General features: G+C 33.5%; 1 protein-coding gene across 6 annotated transcripts in view; it reads right to left on the bottom strand.

Moving 5' to 3' along the window:
- LOC128867667 (uncharacterized) overlaps positions 1-22,508 on the bottom strand; it is a 105,159-nt gene that overhangs the window by 36,125 nt on the left and 46,526 nt on the right. Inside the window, exon 4 of one of the 6 annotated variants that reach the window (XM_054109095.1) lies at positions 8,145-8,561. The exons of the other annotated variants lie outside the window; for them this stretch is intronic. Coding sequence (XP_053965070.1) covers positions 8,558-8,561 — 4 coding nt within the window. The 3' untranslated portion in view covers positions 8,145-8,557. Of the gene's footprint in view, positions 1-8,144; positions 8,562-22,508 lie in introns of those variants that run through there. 6 annotated transcript variants of the gene reach the window in all.

Genomic DNA, 22,508 nt, shown 5'->3' with positions numbered 1-22,508 from the left:
TTTTATGTGGAGAAAACAACCCTTAAAAATTTGCACAAATGACCATAAAATTGCAAACCGCGTTTAAAAAGTGAGAAATTTTGATAAACATTTGTTGATTTTTTTTTTTTAATTTGCTGATTTTTTTTTCAAATTGATACAATTTTCCAAATTTGAAACTTGGATTTATACGTTTTTTGTAGAACTATATTTTCATAAAAAGAAATTGATAAAATTAAATGAAAAACAAGTAAATCATGAAAACTAAATTTTCAAAAGTTCCTTGTAATAGTTTTTCCACGTAGTGCATGTGCAACACTTAATGAAGTTTCTACTTTAATAACCTAAGCAGAGTTTAACTGAATCTTTTGAAGATTAGACCAATATAGGAATTTGAATTTTGAAAAACAATCAATGTATATACTAGAAAGCCAGAATCGGACAAAACAAATTCGACATTTCCAATAACATTTGCAAACTACTTTCAATAGAGTAGAGTTTAGCTCGTAAACCAAAAACACAAAAAAACGGGCACCTTACGAGAGTTAAGCGGATTTGCATAAACTTGTTAAGCCAAATACACAACAGACTAATCGGTTTATTTTATATTTAAACAATTTAAATTGCTTGCAAATATTTATTTTCGGCAAGCCAATTACTTTTCTTTTTTCAGTTGAACTAAAAAAGGTCTACAAAACAACGAGGAAAAGAAAACACAAAATAAAAACAAATGCAATCGACAGACAGCTGTGCCGAAATGGAAAAACATTTATGCATATATACATATATGTATGTTACATACTGGTATATCACACTAGCCAATCGAAGCAAAATAAAATTGTAGGAGCAACAACAACAATATACGAGTACATAACAAACCATCGCCAAATCAAACGCAACAGAGAAAGTTTTATTGTTATTATAGTTTAAGCCATTTGGCTATATTCGCTGGCTGGCTACTGCCTAGTTTGCATAAAAATTGCTTTCCTACTATAAGCTATTAAATTGCTTTTAAATTCGTTTTAATTAATTAAAGCGCTTTATGCTTTGTGTTTTTGTGAGCGCTTTTGGATTTATCTTATAGTTCGTTGTTAGTTGGAATTTATTTTAAAAAACTTTAATGTGTTCGTACTTTATTGGCAAAAAACTATTATCAATGCCAGTTTCAAACACGAAAACAGCAGTCTAGCGAAATAACCGTTTTGACCCAGAAACAAGTTTTTTCAGGTCTCGCTTCTTGTCTCTTTATGGCTTTCAGATTGGGTCAAATGCAGAGTGTGCTAGGCGCCTTGATGCCCCTGAGGCCAGAAGCTGCTACTTATATTTGTATATCAAACATTTTACTCTCTGAGGCAAAATCAATTAATAGTGGCTTTAAATATTAATATATAAGTATTGTACATATAATATAATGCCATTTTCGCCATTGGCTGTGGTGACTTTTATAGATGTCAGAAAAAGTTCAAATAATATCCCTTAATATGTGAAGTGAAATAAAATAAAGTTCAAGTGGTTTTGAATGAGCAAATAAATTGTTTACTCGCGTGCCAAAAGTAAATGCGAATAGTTCACCCCCGGAATAAGGATCAACAGCTTGACAACTTCTAAACATTTGCTTCAGTTTAGTTCATTAAGAGCTAAATTAGAATAATAATATCAGCAACTAGTGCATGAAACGGAAGTTGAAAACTCAGTACTCTGCTAGGAATGTTAAAGTTTATATGCTGCAAAAGAGCAGGACAATTGACTGGGCCACCGGCATACAGATTAAGCATAGCTTCGGAGGTCTTTTATATCGAAGAAAGTTCTCAATATCGTATGCAAAAATAAAATAGTCGAAAACAAACTCGATTTTACCGTTCGACTGCTTAATAATTCAGATTAGATCAAAGAACAATCGCGAAGCGCTAAAAAAAGCCACTTGCGAGAGTACACGCGGAAATTTCCTATATAAAACACATTCAATCCGCTCCAAGTTAGCTCTGGAGGTCAGAAAATTCGCGTTTATGAAAAAATGAATTCAATTTATGAATTTAATAAGGCTTATTTATATACAATACTATATTTAGTCAGTACAAATGTCCACTTCAGTCGTGCTATTGGCCCCGTACTCGTTCTAAACTCTAAGAAAAAACAAAGTACTTCCTGACATAAAATCAACAGACTGTCATTAAAATGTTTGCGCAGGGACATGAAATACAACTACATTCGTGAGACATCTTTTGTGGTGTTGGAGCAACTTTTATAAGTCTTTGTGCGATAGCTACACCGACTACCGCAGACAATGGAAAGCCAAGCGGGATGAATTTACAAATAGCATCGAATTATAGATGTGGCAATTAAGTTCTCAGAAAATTCAGAAACTGATAAAAACACGTTTTTCGTTCGTTTAATCTATGTCTGGAAGGATATAGTCGCCCTTTAGCCTATTTATGTGTTTAAGTACGATTGCAGACGGTCCGTGCCTTGTTGCCCAGCTCTAATATCGACAACTGCGATTTTTTTTGCACCAATATGAAGTCGACATTCAAGGTAACTCATCAAGGAGGCTGATTATCAAAGGTGCTTCCAATCGTTACAGAAACGTTGAAATCATTGCATAGAGACAGAGGGTAGCTATTGTGAGATTGACAGTCGAATTTTGCTCACAACGTAATTTGGTAGTTATTTATTGACAAATTCCCGGAACCTAACTATGAAGTCTTCAAGCATTCATGGAAGCAAACGCAAAAAAATCTAGTGGCGTCTGTTGGTAGTGGTAGACGTAAAAGAAGGCTTAGCTCATAACCTGGGGCTCATTAAGGCGTCAGGAAGCACAAATTAAAAATGGTTGCGGTGCTTTGTCGGTTTTAGCGCCAGTTACAGAAAAGAAGAAGCGAATAAGTGGGAAAAACTAAGCAACAAATTGACAACTGTGTTTACGATCTTCTGCCAATTTATGCACAGTTTTTTTTTACAATTGAAGTATATCTGTAGAAATCACATAACAAAATCATAAACAACAAATTCAGACAAGATTTGCCAAGCTTTTCCTTGTTGTTGATATTTAAGTGAAACTAATGAAAGCGGCAAAAAACTGTTTACATGTTTTGAATTTTGCATGACTGCTCTTCCTGATATAAATCTTAGAAAAATATTTCAGCCAAAGAATATGCACATACTTACTTTCAACAATAAAGTATACGACTAATGAAAAACGGTAGCCAAGTTAAATCAGTCGCTGTACTTCTGACTATGATGACTAATTCTTCACACAACTCTTGGAGCAATTTAGCCATTCAAGTTATCTAAATGATGATGTTTTGTTGTGCGCCGTTCTCACTGTCACTTTGCATATTTTGCGCATTAACATCACACGCTACACAAGTATGTATCTAAGTACAACTTTGTTCGAAAAAATAGCAGTGGCTTATAAAAAAGCTTGTTGGCTTTTTTTATTTATATAACAACTAATGAAGCTGATTGCACCTAAGTGCAGGCAGGAATACAATTTACTGAAGAGTACCTGCATTCGCCAGTTAAAAAATGGGGAGCATCTTATGGTCCGATGAAACCAAAGTTATATTATTTCGTTCCAAAGCACGCAAACGCTTAATACGAAGTCCAAGACTTCGACATCTTTTAACCCTAAGATAATCAAGCACGGAGGTGGCTAATCAACTTCTAAGACTGTTTCTCCTACTACATTGCTGGTCGAGTACATTGGATAAAAAATCCCTGGATGTCAAGTTGTACCTGGACATATTGGACTCAACCAATCTACCACATTCGGAGTGGAAAATGTCTCTAATATGAGTGCATATGCACAACGCTTCGCACTATACCAGCAAGTTGACATGGAATTGGTTAATTTCAAACGTAGTTAAGATCATGGGCTAGCTTAGTCCTTGAAAATCTTTGGGCAGCTATCTAAGATGTAGGTAAGCGAATTCCACAAATATCAAAGTGCTCTGGAAGACTGTGAGTAAGGCGTGGAAGGTCATTCCCGTCGAAAACAGTAGGCGTTTGGTCGACTCTATGCCTCCTAGTCGAGCAGTAGTAGTCGACAAGAAGGATCATTCGACGAAATGTTAATATTTTAAGACCTATTTTGTATTATACTTGCACAATAAATTAATTCTTTAAAATTTTGTTTTTGATGTTACCGCTGATGAACAAACAAAGCAAAATAAAAATCACGGATGAAATATCTGCGATATATTTTCTGTGGTAGAAATTTATTATATACTATTATTTCGGACAGACTTGTATGTATGTACCTATGTTCGTCTATCTTTAGGTAATGTGAGTATGTATGTTAGTAAATACTTATAGGTACATATGCACACCTACGTGTATGTAAAATGGCATGTTCTTTCCATGCAAATATTTGCCAATTTCGTTTCTGAATTGTTCAGCAGCAATAAAGCGTAAATTTTTTTCTCCTCTTCGACAAATATTTGTTCAGTGTTTAGCCGTATTAAGTGTACAAAGCTTATTGTACAGTTTTTTATTATATATTTGATAATTAATGCTTGTTAGCTTTGAATATAAAATAAAAGAAGTTCAATCACAACTGTGCCAATACTGGAATATTCAATTCAGTTGTCTTTCGATGTTGAACGTTTTGCTTTTTCTTTGATACCTATATTTGCAGAATCCATCATGGCTTTATTTAGCAAATTGGTAGCGAGAATTGTGCGAGTGTACCATTTTTTTCCAATTTTTGCTGCAACCTATATATTTATTGGATTTCAGCCACATGGTTGTTTTTGGTGATTTATTTTTCTTTCGCGTGCAAAATTGCAGTTACCTCGTGTCCTAACAACTGTGCCAGCCAATGAGCCGTCAACCAGCACAACAGTACATTACAGCTATTGACATAATTCGAAACAGGCCAGGCATTCAAAGGTATTCAACTACAGAGCCAACTATTGGAATGTAACATTGTTTTACATATTTGAATTTATTTTCTTTTGGTTTTCGTTCATCAAAAGTGTGGAGCATTCCCATATACACACAAAAATAAAAATATGTATTTAACATGGTAAGTGTGTATGTATGACTTTTCCCATTAAATAGGTGAGTCGCCTACCATTTTTGGCTAGTCGCAAAAGCACTGCTTGCCTATTTAAAATTAAGTGTGTCTATTTTGTGTCTACAAAACGTCACTCAAACAAAGTGACAGCTGCTGCTGTTACAGCCAGTGTAGGGTACCTATAGTGCCTTAATTGGCATAGACGTTTGTCACGGTTATATGCGTCATTTTTCATACACATCAAGTACGAGTAACTGCAGCGTTGACGCGCCGCTTTGTGACACTTTGTAAACACTCACGCGCGCACGCGCTCTCACATTAAAATCAATTTTAACTTGACGTTGATGTCAACCTAAGGTCTGATGAGCGGCAAGAGTAAGGAGTGGGCGGCAAGTAAATATAGAAATTTAATTAATAAGATAAGCAAGCGGTGATGATGTTTGAATATTTTCTTCTTATTCTAGAACGCCGCCTACAAATATGTTTTATATGAATATCAACCCCTACCACACTCCCTTTGGAGGTGTCTTCTTGATAATTTGCTACAAAATGAAGTGAGCTACTGTTTAATGTCACTTTGAAGAGTTAATGTTTTAAGTGTGAAGCCGATTTTTTGTTTTTTTTTTTTTGGAGAAACACAGCTAAATTGCATATTTATTCTTGATTATTAAGTTTCAAGGAAAGCTTTGCGGAGTTAATTACACCTTTTCGTTTTTGAAATTATAAGCAGTACTATACAACAGAATTGTAAGTTTTTAAACTAAATAAATCAATAGTAGGCATTTATGCCAAGCTTCTCTTCAAATTTGTGTTTTACGCCTTTATGTTGGGGTCCAAAACAAAAAAAAAGTTGCACGCCATGCTAAAAGTACCGAAGAGCACATTATTTAATGAGAAAATCATTTCATGACAAAAATACTCAAATCAATTTAATGCTGAAGGTTGTTCAGTAAACTTTCATATACATTTACAGTATAAGTAGCAATTTCTCACCTTCTCAGAATTTAAAATTACGGAGGTGAAATAAATGTTGATGAAAGGTTAAACCTTACCACTACATTTTACATATATATTTATTATATGGGAAAGAGTTATCAATGTACATGGCCCGCCATCTATCGTTACGGATTTGAACTAGGTATTATTTGAAGAATGGTAACACTTCGCTGTCATCAGATTTCACAGAAAATTAGTTTTATTCTTCCGCTGAACGAAAATGGTTGTGTATAAGCTCAAAGAACGCTGGGAAATATTGCGACATTACTTTGAAAATCATGGTAATGTTGCAGAATGTGTACGAAAATTACGTACGGCAATGGGAAGAAGAAAATCACCGAATGAAGCGTATGTGGGCTTGGCCGCCTCGGAGCTGCGATTTGACGCCGTTGGATTAAAAATTGTGCTATCACTATAAGTTTGGAGCATTTTCTCTGCAACTAATAAAAAGTTACCTTTCGAATGGGCTACAACAAGTTAAATGTGGTGGTAACTACTCAAGTCTAAAACGAATTACGTCAGGTGTGCCGCAGGGCTCTATTTTAGGTCCAATTTTATTTTGCATTTTCATTAATGATATTGTTGAGTGTTGCCAAAATTCGTCGATTCATCTCTATGCTGATGACACTCAGATCTACCTGTCAAGGCCAATAGGTCTTAGTGAAGATTTGATAGCAAGGCTTAATGAAGACCTCACTCGTATTTCTAACTGGTCCAAATCTAACAACTTGAAATTAAATGAGTCAAAGACGAAGGCGATTGCTATTTCCCATTCAAAGTATGACCTTAACTCTTTGCCGCCAATATTACTTAATGAAGTAAATATTAACTTTGATGACATAGTAACTAACCTGGGTTTCAGAATAAATTCAAGATTATCATGCGTTGACCATGTAAACTTTGTTGTAAACAAGGTATATAATATTCTTAGAAAGCTATATTGTACTGCCTACTTACTGCCACGGCAAACTAAATTAAAACTTGTTAGATCACTCATTGTTCCTCATGTATCATACGCTGAATTAGTATATTGCAGGCTTGATAATAATTCGAAACAAAAATTGCAAACCGCTTTAAATAATGCAGCGCGTTTCGTGTTTGAAAAAAGGAAATATGACCATATATCTATCTACTCAAAACAAATTCTCGATCATAACCTCGACTCGTATCTCAAAATACGCTCTCTTTTGTTCCTGCATAAATTAATATACACACAAAAACCATTGTACCTGTATAAAAACAGTAAACAATGCCAGTGCACCCGAACATTGAATCTAATTGTTCTGGCTTACATTTACTTGGAATCAGAACGCATGTTCTTTGTTAGTGCCATAAAACTATGGAATTCTATACCAACTAGAACAAAACTTATAAAACAAGCAAGATGTTTTAAAACTGCAGTTTCTAACTACTTCTAACCTTAAATCCCCCTTTCCTTCTCCCATTCCCACCATCTTTCTCTTCTTCTCACTTACTACTCTAAGTCTTAGTCTATAAGTTTAATAGTTAATATAGTTTTAAATCTAAGTAGCATTTCTATGTATACCATCCTCGTATTCTAGAATTATAAGAAGATGTACTACCACAAGACTCGTCTTACTATGTACAAAACAAATCAAATAAATTGAATTGAATTGAATTGAATTATTATCTTTGGGGTGCCGTCAAAGACCAGTGTTATGCCAACAAACCAGCAACATTTGATGCATACAATCGAAAATGTGTTGAAAAATTGGACCGATCGTATGGGATGGTGCATGGCTAGCCGAGGCAGCCATATGAATGAAGTTGTGTTCCATCATTAACCGGAGGGATTGTACTTCAAAATTTTCTTTTTTATAGCATTTTTAATTCCGTAAAGTTATATGGGGACCTTTTATATACAATCGTTTCTCTTCAAATCATGTTTGTTTAAGGATATTTTTCTAAAAGTGGATTTTTACAATACCCTACAACAACTAAAGGGTTGAGCTTATTTCATTATCAACTTTCTAAGAGTTCAAAACTTGTACTAAATTTTTTTCCGTGCAAATAAAAAATATCGGTCTTAAAAGACAAATAGAAATGTTTTATAATATAAATATAAGCACAATTCGTTTTCTCAGAAAAATACAAAGCAAAAAATGCTGATCTCACAAAAAGAAACGTTTAACAGAACACTTTAATGAATTATTACAAAATTTGCAACTATGTATGTGCAAAACAAATGGGTTTATCAAATCAACCGACGACAGTTGTACCACTAAGACGCGATTAAGAGATAAATTAACTCATTGATACTTTAGCAATGTAAACAGTAAAGATTTTACCGCACATCATTTATTTGAGCGGACAGAAAAACGTGATTCCTGCTCTTTTTTTTTTGAAATTTAATAATTCACGGGGAAGCACACAATGTGGGAAATATTTATTGCTCTAGATGTAAGAAAATATATTTAAAATGATGCTTTCTACCTTCTGAAATGCTTTTTTTATTTTACTTAGTATGCATAAACATTACTTATCTCTTGGCAATCATTAGTCATTTGATTTTGAAAATTTGCGCGTTGTTTTATCAATGGACACTTACCTGTAAAGAAAAAGAATAAAATAGGTATATTAGCAAATTTATTGAAGAAACTTAAAGTGCTTTATATAGAAGTAAATTATTGTCAATAACGATATTACTAAAGCTTAAATTATTAACAGATGAACATATTTACATACACATAGCAAAGATACACACATCCTTCAATAAGTAAGTACATTTCAGAAAAAACTAAATGTCATCGTAGTCTTTAGGTCGCGTGCATAGTGGCGCAAAATTATCGTCAAATTTTGTTTTTGAATCAAAAATTAAAAATTTTACGAAAGCGTGATTCAATTTGCACTACTTTGTGTAAAAAAGTTGTGACTTTTACCTTTTATTTCCCTCACCTGTAAGTATGGAATTCTCGACAGCAACAACAAAATAGCTATTTTATTCGAATAGCTCATGTCAGAACTTCCCAACTAGCTTATTAAATATTCCTGCACATTCTCTCTTCTATAGAAACCCCGAGCAACAAGAATCTCCAATTGTTGCGTCTATTTTAAATAGCTTTTATGACACCTTTTGATTGCTTTCAAATAAAACATAAGCCGTTGGAATCCTAAATTTTACTTAAGTTGTATTTATTCTCTTTTGTTTAGCTGCTTTTAGGGTTTGACTGGTCTGAGCTAATTTTTAGCCAATTTATTTGTACTTGTGCGTAGAAGTCAGAATTTACTGATCAATAAGTAGACAAAATTCTTCGTTTAGCCTTTATGTATAGGCTTCGTAAGCTACGGTTTAGACATTCGGCGGTTACACAGCTCATCCCCCCTTCTGAGCTGGAGAGAACCCATCCAATAGAGCCAATCTAATGAACGCAGTTTCATTGCCTCTGATTCAATCAACATTTTTACCAGTTTTGACTATTTTTCTTTTGTTGTTTTTTTTTTCATTGTCCAACAAAAACATATAAATTCAAATTTCAAACTTTATACAAAAACTACAAAAATCCCACAAATTCCTATCACAATTGCATGGTTTTAAATTAGAAGTTCTAGAAAAATATATTGTGAATATTAATATACAGTTTTTTAGCTTATTGAATTTTAGTGCTTACAATAAAGTACAAGATTAAAGTTGCTAAACAATCAAGTTGATCTATTTTAGCTGTTGGTGTTATGCACTTTGTGTGCTCAAAGTAATTTTGTATACTGGTAAGAAAGAAAGTGCTTCAACACCGTCTTTAAAAAGAAATGAGTATTAAAGAAAAATAAGCAAAATAGTCAAGACTGATCAATATGTTGAGGTGCTATCGTTTAGTTGCAGCCTCTAAATATAAAACGTCCAGTTTGTATTTAATACATTTATTCATTTATTCATACATTCAAACGTAGCAGCTAAACTTTAATGGTTTTAGCAGTAAATTTTAAAAGCAAGTATTATAATTAAATATTAGCTTGTTTTTATTTTATTAAATAATAAGTTATTTTCATGTTATTCAATAATAAATGCATAGGTATTTTTACTACACATTTGAGCTATTCGTCAGATATATGTTATGCCTTGTGACATAATAAATGAGAGACGGGTCCCCAGACTATTACATGTACATATGTAAATATACACTAGGATACATTTCAGTGCACATTTATTTGCTCCTATCATCAATCATTATGAACGTATTCTGGTCTGGCAAGAATCGCACTACGGCTAATTAAATGCTAACAAAACATTTCTGCAGTTAAATAATTTATTAATTTAATTTTTGTTTACAAAAGTAATAAATAATGATAGTTGGTTGGCCTGTGAGCTTAGTTTGTGAGTTAGGTCTCAAAAAACAAAAAGATTAACAAAATATTGGCATGATGATATTGGTGTTGCTCAAATGTTAAGTAGAATGTTCAGACATTAACATATATACTTTCCCAAAGTATTCAACAGTGCATTGTTTAAATTAGTAAGGCACATACATATATGTCCTTATATAAATAATAAATATATAGGCTTGCAAGTTTGAGACCGAGTTTTTCCTCCGCCTATTTTATCTGTGCGTCTTGGATTATTTTTGTGCACCTTTTCAAATGGTATAAATGAGCTCGAAGATTTGCCTATATGTGCAGTTCGCCCTAATGGAAATGCAAGAAAGCTCACGCGCATAGCACGAGCAGCAGTCTAGGGAGCATATAGTGTGAACTTTAACTAATTTAACTAAAATAGGAAAATGAAATTTCGCATTAAAGTTTAATTACAACCTTTTAAAGGTCAATGACTAAATTTAAATTAACGTTCTTTTAGATTTTCTGGCAATGTAAACTAGTCATCGGCTAGCATTTACCAACTCACATTACGCACCTGCTCTCCCATCTCTCTAAATGCATGTGGATCATAGAGATTTTGAAAAATAATCTATAATAAGTACCAGGTATCACACACAAATTCAGAAAGTTTTGAAAGTACCTCAACTCATTCGTGTTGCTGATTCGGCTGATTCCAAGTACAGCTGCAATTCTGAGTACAAACAAGAATCTTGATTTTGATGCACACGAATATCAGAGTTAGCTAATCAAATAAGACTTACCCTGTATAAGTACATGCATATAGTATGTATGTATATCAAGTACATAAAAACACCTGCCTCCTCACGAAAGCTTTGGGTTTAAAGGCATTAATCAACCTGAATTGACGGATGTTTGTTTAAATTTATACTTATTTACCCAATCAATTAATTTAATCAACAAAGATGAGTCGAAAATTTTAATGAACAATAAATTAAGTGTTCTGTTTTTTTGCTAAACATGCGAATTGAGTAAAATATCCTAAATTGTTCACAGCATTACACACAAAAGTAGTAAGACGTAATGTATTTGTTGTTTTCGGCTTGCGTGAGGTAATTTTATATTCTACTTGTGCAAACAAATAAATATTCCATTTATTCCGGAAAAAAATTAAGTAAGTACTTACATATGCACTAACAGAGGTATGTATTTCTAGGTTTAATTTGTGAGCTCACGCGTCGTATTCCCAGCAACGTAAATATAACCTCTCAGTTGCAACAAGTTTAGACATGTACAAAATTTGTATCCACAAGCAAACGATTAATGAAAGCTTCAGCAGAAATATTGCCAATTTTATATAGCACAGTTCCAATATAAAAAAAAAGTACTTGGCAGGTTGGATGCATTCTAGCACGTAGGAAAGCAGTTTTTTGTTGTATTGTATTGAAAAAGGCACATAACAAACAATTATGTGATAATATTTTGTTGACGAAAAATGTGAGTAAATAAATTGAAATAAGTAAAATAAATAAATATATAAATAAATAAATATAATATAGAAGAAAGAATATAATATAAAATAAAATATTGCATTATTTTATATTAATAAAACAAAAGAGAGATTCATTTAACTAAATAGCATTAAATTCGATAAAAATATTCAATAAAAATATAAAGCGAAACAAAAGTAAAATAAACTTAAAACTTAAACAAAACAACTTATATTTTAATGTACTTACAAATAATATAATTAATTCAAGTTTTTTTGATAATTTTGTTTCTGTAGTGTGTCCATGTTTTAGAAGTAGTTAATACTGGTCCTATTGACTAGCACTAACTTCTATTAAACATTTAACCTATATTTTCCCTGCTTTAGACTAGGAATCGTATGAAAGCCAAATTTTTCAGTAAATTCTGCAACAGGAGCATATTTGATTTCATTTGGATATTTGATCTCGGTGAAAGGTGTGCAGTCTTGCCTTTGCCGATGCAATACAATTGCACAATATATGCTCTGTAGTTTCATTATTCTGCAGGCAGAGTCGGACTCTATCTCATTCCCAATGTGAATATTTAAGAGATGGTAACTTCAGTAATAGCGACTTGTTAGAAAACCTACTATTTTTCTGATATCTACTTTATGCACATTGTGCAATTCTATTTTATAGGAAAAAGGTCTTACAGCTTGTTGGCTGGACGAAGTTCTTGTGCGACTTCCCTTTGGGTTATTCTTTGAGTATTGTCCTATTTTTAACTATTTACCCTGCATTTAGCATTAAAATTATGGAAGATTAGTAAATAAAAATTGAAATATAAAACAATTTAATGAAAAAATAATGAAATAAAATACAACTAAATTAAATTCAACTGAATTCTATATAATAAAAATCAAAAATAGAAAATAAAATAACATAAAAAATACGAGTACTAAAGGATAAAAATTAGTGAAGTAAAAAAAAAAAACAATATATGTATGTATTGTATATATAAAAGTATACATACATATACAGCGCATGCTCGATAACGTGAACGCTCTAAAGCGTGAACAAACCAAAACGTGAACAGACATTTTTGTTCATTGACTACTCTAAAACGTGAACAAACCCAAAAAACTCTATAACATGAACAATAAATGTTACAATTATTTGAATGTAGTTTACATTGATCTCAATTAATTCTGAAATTGGGGAATTCCCTAATTATAAAATAGGCATTTTATTCGTAATTTAAGGAGTAAAATATTTCAGTCACGGTTTTGGTTTAGCAAAAGTGTTTCGTCTTATGTTTTCTGGTGAAAATGAGGTCTAAAAACCCCGTGTACTTGACATTAAAACAAAAGGCTTAAATTCTCGGCTTTTTAAAAAAAGGCTCATCTGTCACGATTTTAGCAAAGAAATATAATGTTGCTGAATCAACAATTTGTAACATTAAAGCGAAAAAGCAAGTGATTTTAAAATGCGTAAACAACACGTATTGTGGGCCTGGAAATAGACCAACACTGCGTTCTTCAGAGTTGCCCAAAATGGAAAGAGCTCTTTATCGTTGGTTTATCTGAATGCGAGATAAAAACTGGCCAGTAAGTGCTCTAATGTTCAAAGAAAAGGTAAAAACACTGCATGTAAAATTTAAAGAAAATGAAGCTAACTTCTTCGCTAGTGATGGATGGCTCCACGGATTCAAGAAGAGGTACGGTATTCGTCTTCTTCAACCAACCTCAGCTAATGGATCCGTTTAAAGAAAAACTTAAAGCTGAAATGGCCAAATTGGAGTTGTGCAACGATCAGTTATATAATGCTGATGAGTCGGGGTTATTCTGGAGACTTTTGCCAGAGAAAACGTACGCGTCAAGTTTGGAGAAGAGAGCTCCAGGGGTAAAGTCTGAGAAGCAGCGAATCACGTTTTTATGCTGTTCAAACGCCACTGGATCCCACAAGCTTAAGCGTTTGGTAATTGAAAAGGCGAAGAATCCACGCCGCAGTGTCCCACCGACTATAAGAGCTCGAAATCCGCCTGGATGACGTCGGCAATTTTCAAGCAATGGTTTCATAAGTCATTTGTTCCACAGGTGAATATTCCTTTTAAGTTTTGTCCGATTTTTAAGGTTAACTGGTTGTTTTTTAAGGTAACATCGTTTTTAAAGGAGAAAGTTTTCTCACCGAAATGAAGCTGAAGTGGCAACGAAGAATGGGCAAATTTCGGCAAAGTGTATGCCACCAAACGTTACTCCCCTCATTCAACCGATGGATAAGAATGCAATAAAAATCACTAAGTTGCATTACAGAAACAGCCTTCTAACTTCAATATCAGCGACAAAGCCTGATTTGCTCGAGTCGTTAAAAAAATAGCTTAAAAACAGCTATAAATCTTTTGGATGCGGCTTGGTTTCGTGTTGGTGAAGCAACATTAGCTAAGTGCTGGAACAGTATTTTAAATTTTGCGGTAAACAATGATGATCCCGAAGATAATGTTCCGTTGGCGGTTTTAAAAGAAAAATGGGAAGCTGAACTTCGCACCTCCATGAGCAACACCGTCGATCTCATTAGTAGTTTTAATCCTGAGGTTCGTTCGTGTTCGCTCAAAGATATGTATGTGGGTTATTGAAAAAACTTTTTTTTAATAAAAATTTGAGATTGAATTCACGTTACCAGCCATTCACGAATGGAACGAAGATATTGAGGAAGGCAATGCAGATGACGATCATCAACAAGTGGACGAACCCGATTATGACAGCGTATCAGAGCAACTGGAGAAAATTAAGCCGACTGAAGCAGTTGAATTTTCAACAAGGCGTTAATATGGGCTGGTCATGAAGACGTCGATCAAAATGATATGAGTGTGCTAAGACGGTTAAGGGAGAAAGCTGTGCTTCAAGTTGTAGAAAAACAGAAGACACAAAAAAAAAAATGACTGATTTTTTTAAATAAAACCATCGTATGACTTAATTTTGAATTAATGTGTAACGAAAACAAGAATAAAATGCGAATTTAAACGTGAGAAAACATATTTACTTGGTATTTTTGGGCATTCCAAAACGTGAACGCTTTTGTTAACGTCAACTGCCTTGGTTTGAATTAGTTCACGTTATCGAGTGTGCGCTGTATATACATATATATAAGTATACATACATATAGATACATATATATAAGTATACATGTATATGCAACCTAACATAATATTAAAAAAATCTTAGAATGAGCATAATAAAACTCGTCGAGGAATAGATTGAAAATGATTAACTACCTGCATAAGAATGATTTGTTTTCAATTCCGCAGTGTAATTTAAAATAATGGCTCAGCGAATTCTAACAACTAATTTACTTGAAATCGTGTTAAAAAATAGTAATTATATTTCTCGCTATAAATATATCTTTTTGTTTTTTGCCAAATTTAGGGGTGGAATGACAATTTCTATCGTATTCATACAATATTTTTCCCTTTCACGCTGCCGAAGCCAATAATAAAACACAAAATTACAACAAAAGCGTAATAGCAAACAAATAACTGCATTGTTCAACAGCAGTCGGCATGCCATCATTGACAGTTGGACAAATAACAAGTGACATTTTTAGTACGAGTACATACGGTTTTGTTTTGATACCGTGCAAAATGGTTGCTGTAGAAGAAATGTTAGCAGCTAGGAATGACTTTCCATGCAATGCTAATAAAAAACCATTAGCAAATAAACTGATATTCTCTGTCTGTACACACACATGTTTGAGCCATGCATTGTATTTGTATGTATGCATTGGGCTGGTATAAATAAGACACTGCAAGAAAGTATTTCACACGCTTGTATTATATTGTACATTCAAAACTGCTGAACACATCAGGAGAGAGCTCATGGAAGAGCCCGTGCGGCACAGAAATTAATCCAAGATATATAGATTTCCATTGGACTAAACAACATCAAATAATATTGAAGAAAACGATTTTCTCTGATATGTACAAATTGAACTATAGCAACGCGTATATTCGACATTCATACTTTTAGTGAAAAAGAATGGTAAACAGCATCGAGTACCGACGACTATTTGAGTAGTGTTTGATACCATTGATTCACAAACCATTCGGGTTATTTTCAGATTGATTCTGCATCCGTAATCGTGCCAAAATAATAGTGGCACTTTTAAATTTATAATATATCCACTTGGCTGTTATACTGGCAAACTAATTTAAACATTTTATTTAACAAATTGATTTGTGCGTACATAAAAAGTGAAATTTTGAATGAAATGAATGAAGATTTAAAAAATTTCAGAGATGGAAACTGGTTTGTTTACAGCCTCAAACTCAACCATATAGCGCCCCTTTGGCAAATTTTCTAGAGGATTGTAACCAAACGGCAACAAAGAAAGCTCGGACAAAATATTAGTAAGACATTTTTTGAAAATATAATAAGGTAATTTACAACTAAATTGGACTCTTGTGTTGTCATGGTATATGTATATACGGAGAACACAAAGTGTGCGAAATTGGAATATAATATATATTTTCAAATAAAAATATTTACGTTATTTATTTCAAATCAAGTTTTAGAATGTTACTTAGTTATTATATTAAAAAAAATTAAATATTGCGTGTCCGGATTTTTATGCTTACAAATGTATATACATATGTCACCGACGAACGACTTTTCTATATAATTGTGTTTGTTGCCAATAAAATAGTAAAATAGTATCACCACAAGCGCACAACTTACTTCCACAATTTTCTATGTAAGAAAATATTTATAAACAAAAAATGCGGGAAAATCGCATAATTGCAAACGACAAATGTGCGACGTAGCGTCAACCACAACAAAAACACGCTTATTTAACAGTTAACAACGAATTTAGAAATTTAATTATACGCACGTAATGTGAGCGTGCGCATTATCTACCGCCTGCCAGCCGCCAATGGGGGCGGAACTGACGCGTATGACACGCGCGAAATTGTGATCGACGGGGTAAGAGCACAAAAAAACAAAAAGCATTCATCGAAAACAGTCATATGCGAACATATTTCGTTTAAAAAAGTCGATATACGAGTATCTTCATAAATAACTATGTATATACACAGATATGTAAGATAGCTGCATGAAGTGAGCAGCAAACGCCAGAGGGGACGCAGTATAAGTATACAGCAGCCAAGCCGATGTTGCCACTGTTGCCACTTTATGCAGATCTGTATGTCGCCAACACACTGACGATGCGTATGTGCTATCGTCTTACAACAGATGATGCTTTTCAAATAACTAAAGCGGCGGCTGTAAACCACCACAACAAACCGCGCTTTGCTGTTTACTGTTTATTGTTTGCTTTGCTACTGTTATTACTGTAGTGACTCTTACCATAGCTTTTGGTATTTATTAATTACTCATCTACTCGTCTGTTGTTTTGAAGAAATTTTCTGCAATTCTTTGTGTTGCTAGGTGGCTTGTTAACAACCAAACATAATCAGACAACTATTCTGCTCTCATGCGTGGATGGAAACTGACGCCGCTTAGGTGCTCCGGAGCGTATGTGGAACAACGCATGACAAATAGCGCTTTATTTCGGATTTTGATACTACGAGCATTTGGCCGCTTTGGTATTTGATGTTATCAATTACACACATGCAATTTCAGCAAAATATAATTTAGATCAATTTTATATGGTATTAGAAATCTTAAATAGCGTTCGTAAATGTAAGGCATATGTATAGCTATGCATACACTAGTGAATGCTATTATAGCCAAATATGTACTTTTTATACAATATAAAAATAAAGAAACAAATAAATATAAAATTCATATGAAAAATATAATCTCGTTGAATAAAAGACATTATGTTTGCATTAATTTTGATTTACATATTGTATAATATAAATATATATTAATTTTTTTTACGTCAGTACCCCAAAGGTGTCTCATAGTGCACAAACAAACACCCTGCCCTGTATATATGCTCATATCGTCGAAATACCCAACTGCTCACGTGCATTTATGTTTGTTCTGAAGGAAATATATGTGCGCCATAAAAGTAAGAATTTTATAGCGAATCAAAGAAAGATGTGCAGACATATTTATATGAATTTTATTGAGAATTTTTATGCAGTCAAGTCAAATGATGAAATTATCGCCAAAGTTAAAAAAACAGAAACTTTATATAGGTATGAAAATACTGGAAATATGGGTTGTGTCTTGTTCACAAATATTTTGTAAAGGGTAATATTAATAGGTCTATTTATAAGTTCGTGCGGTTTTACAACAGATGGCGTAACTTGATTATTATTCCATCGATCCACATTTCCAAACATTCATTGGAGAGCTACTGTCGTAAGGCACAAACGTCAGTATAAGTTTTTTATTTGAAGCGTAAACAACAATATTTTTACCACACTTGAAAATGTCGAATTTCGTGCCAAATAATGTGTTTTTGCGGGGAATTCTTCTTCATTATTTTAATATGAAGAAAAAAGCAGCCGAAAGTCATCGTATCTTGGTGGAAGTTTATGGTGAGCATGCTCTATCTGAGCGAACGTGCCAGAAGTGGTTTGCACGCTTTAAAAGTGGTGATTTTGGCTTGGAAGACGAAGAACGCGAGGGTGCGCCGCCAAAGTTCATGGATACCGAATTGGAGGAATTGCTCGATCAAGATCCGGCTCAAACGCAAGAAGAGGTTGCAAAAACTTTGGGAGTTGATCAATCAACCATTTCCAAACGTTTAAAAGCCATGGGAATGATCCGAAAGGTAGGCCATTGGGTGCCGTATGAATTGAAGCCAAGAGACGTTGAACGCCGTTTTATGGCATGCGAACAACTGCTTCAACGGCACAAAAGAAAGGGTTTTTTGCATCGAATTGTGACTGGCGATGAAAAGTGGGTCCATTACGACAATCCAAAACGTCGGGCAACGTATGGATACCCTGGCCATGCTTCAACATCGACGTCGGCGCAGAATATTCATGGCCTGAAGGTTATGCTGTGTATCTGGTGGGACCAGCTGGGTGTTGTGTATTATGAGCTACTGAAACCGAATGAAACGATTACGGGGGATGTCTACCGACGACAATTGATGCGTTTGAGCCGAGCACTGCGAGAAAAACGGCCGCAATACGCCGATAGACACGACAAAGTTATTTTGCAACATGACAATGCTCGGCCACATGTTGCACAAGTGGTCAAAACATACTTAGAAACGCTCAAATGGGATGTCCTACCCCACCCGCCGTATAGTCCAGACCTTGCGCCATCCGATTACTATCTCTTCCGATCGATGCAACATGGCCTGGCTGACCAGCACTTCCGTAATTACGATGAAGTCAAAAAATGGATCGATTCGTGGATTGCGGCAAAACCGACCGAATTTTTCACAAAGGGAATCCGTGAATTGCCAGAAAGATGGGAAAAAGTAGTAGTAAGCGATGGACAATATTTTGAATATTAAATTTGTAACCATTTTACGTCAATAAAGTTTCAAATTTCGAAAAAAACCGCACGAACTTATTCATAGTCATATTAGTATTATGTTATATATATTATTTTATGTATTAAAAACTTTTCCATACATGGTGTCATAAAAAGGTATGAAAACCAGATTGCGCATAAATTTTTTTTTTGTTCGTATGACAAGAAAGATTTTGATCACCCAAAAAATGGCAATACAGCTGAATGTGCAAATAACGGCTATGCTGTTAAGTTAAAATTTTCAATATAAAAACTAAACTAAACATTTTTGTACAATTATTGGGCGAAAACGAACATTTGGAGAATTCGACAAATTTGCATTGTATGACAAAATCAAGAGTTTCCCAAAATACTAAGGCTGGTTCGGGTAAAGAACAAAAAAACGCAAGTGAAAGCTTACGTACAAATTTTTTCAAGGGGGGAGGTCAAAGTCTCCATCTTCTGCACATTCTAATAGTAAACCGGCGTACGAAACTAAGTGATCCTTGCATTTTAGATCTATGATTTACTCAGCAGTTCTGCTCGTTAGATTTTTTTTTATCCTTTACGAGAAATTAAGATTGAATATATCTAATAGGTATCAAAGTCTTATTGCCCCCAAAGTATGTATTATATGTGTACTTATCTTCCTCAAGGTTGTTCTTCATCAATACTATGAGCCTCTGAAACTCAATTCCTAAATCTGTGAAGGCTGTGACCGGTAGCAGTAACTACAAAGGGATAATACCCGATTACTTAAAATCTATATTGTGAATTTGGTTGTGATTAAACCGTTACTATTTTTCTGTCTCTCTAATTTCTACTATTAATCCTCATCTTGTAGGTTTATATTTATGTGACTATTCCTATATTTACCTCTAAGTTTATTTTAATTTTAATTATACGTGCCTACTTATAAGTTGAATTTGAATAATAACTTTTTCTAAATCGTTAGTTTTAAGTTTGCATTGTATCTGGCGTTCGCTCCCTTGTGGAACAACATACATCAAGACATACACCACAAATAGGAGAAGGAACTTGGCCACACGCCCCATAAAGGGTGTGCTTAAAATATTTGTAATAAAGCTCTGCTATAAATTTCTTAATATACCAAAGCTAAAACTTCGGTTTGAACGCCAGAAATAAATCAAAACAAGAATCCATTGACGGAACCTTGAAATTTTACTTGTGCTGAAAAGTGTTATTAAAAAAAAATTGAAAACTTATAAAAACAAATGATACAAGATAAGATGATACAAAGAAAAAAGTAGTGTCCATCACCCCACCTTACTTGCTCATATTTCTGACACAAATGTACTAGATCCTTATACTATTTCTATTCTTCCTCGCTTTAAAAGTGTGTCATTGCATACACAGAAGCGCTGGTATTAAAATAATACATTTCCGCAGTAAGCAGCTAGCACTTTCGGTTCACGGCTAAAACCAAGTATGAATATAGAAAATTAAATAATGTTGTGAAGAAACTGATTTCAAAAGGATACGAGAAATTGGTGCGAGAAATATTTAAAATTATTTATTACGTGATAAAAATAATAATAATCAAATATTTGGAAGATTCGTACTTCCTCAATGTTAAAGTGTACACTACATGAAATTAATCCTTTTGGTACAGTTTTACACTTCCCTAACAAACTTTTTTATTTTTGAAAATTATTAGTGCTTCTCAGTACTTAAGCTCGAAAGCATTTTTTTTTTAACGGATACTCGTTATGTGTACAGGGTGCAAAATATCCCAACTCAGCGACCAAAAATCTGAAGTGGATATGTATATTATATATACAAAATATTTTGTGATAAAGAGTTTTCGGTGTCCTATTAAGAAAGAAGTAGGATTATATGAAATTCAGAGCAAACAACCTGTCATCATGGCATTGACAAATTACCATAGGAACACAACAACAAAATGTATATAAATACTTGCCACCATGACGCCCCTTTTCGAAAAAATTCATTTTCTCAATAGTTATAAGCAATTAGTGGCTGAGTTGGGAAATTTTCATTCTATTTAGGTACACGTCTTGTATCCGGTATTTAGCCATTAACATATTTGCACGTTTATGTAGTTATATTTATATTTACATATTTATTAGCTATAACAATACATGTGCTTAATTTTAGCGGTAATTTACGATTCACTCTAATTTTTATGATTTTGATTTAATTGAATCAGTCTAACCAAAAACACAAAGCAACAAAGTTAGGCAGTCGAAAGTGATGGGGTTGGCAAGCAATAGATATGGAATATAGTATTTTAATTGGTAGGTGGGTATATCTGTATAGTTCATAAAAACCTATGAATATGACTGCTGGAAGTTAGCTTGGAAGTAGAGTTGTTTAACTAGAAAAAACCTAATGAAGTTTTCAAATGACAAACCACAAGCACTTTTATATAAAGTCAATCATATAATGCCTAGTAATGAAAATACGTTGTGCACCTTTTTACTTCACTTCACCTGAAATGTTTGCTTTAAAATATTTTTTGGCAATAATGTAAATCTTTCGTAATCAAAATTTGGTTGAATGGATATTACTTTTCATATAACTTTCTAGTTTCTTAAAACAAACTCATACTTTTTTATAGTGATGAACTAGGAGGCGATTTCAAGGAAGATCGGAGGGAATTAAATCGTTGGTACAAAATAATTTCCAATATGAAATCCGAGGAAAGGCTAAAAACAGTTTTCAAAGCCTTTGAACTGTGCCGAAGACATAAAATTAGATGACACACATATATAAATAGTTTTTATTTTCCCAAAACCTTTTAAAAACAGATGGTTCCTAAAATTGGTTATGTGTCTGCATCAGAATGGCATGAATGAATGATTTTTTCCTCTCTTAAGTATGTAAGAAATAAACCTCTGAAACCTAGACCCTCTCATGTCTTTAATTTTTTTCTTTTCTAATGTTGTACAGTGTTATTTTATAGCAATTTTTATAATTTTATGTAAGCAACCTCAACGAGTGTATATAAGTATAAGTACATACATATGTAAACGTAAAAGAGTACGTATTGGATTTATGTAAGTAAATTTATTTTTGCACAAACGACAATTATTTTTTATTATGATATTTCGTTCGTGTTTGTGGCTACTTTTTGTTTGAACACCGAGAGTTCAAAGTGTCACTGATGTATGTGGATATTGATATGTATTTCAGTTTAGCTTTTAGATGGTAAATCTGGTTTCGGTTACTACTATGTCGGTTAGGGTGGGTCGATTTAAAAATCGCTCATTGCTCTGTGAAAATCGTATTCTAGGGATCAAAATAAGAAACTTTGCCGAAGGAACCATATCTCTAAAATGA

Source organism: Anastrepha ludens, chromosome 6, assembly GCF_028408465.1.
Source record: "Anastrepha ludens isolate Willacy chromosome 6, idAnaLude1.1, whole genome shotgun sequence".
Lineage (NCBI taxonomy): Eukaryota > Metazoa > Arthropoda > Insecta > Diptera > Tephritidae > Anastrepha > Anastrepha ludens.
This window is presented reverse-complemented; position numbering and strand designations above follow the sequence as displayed.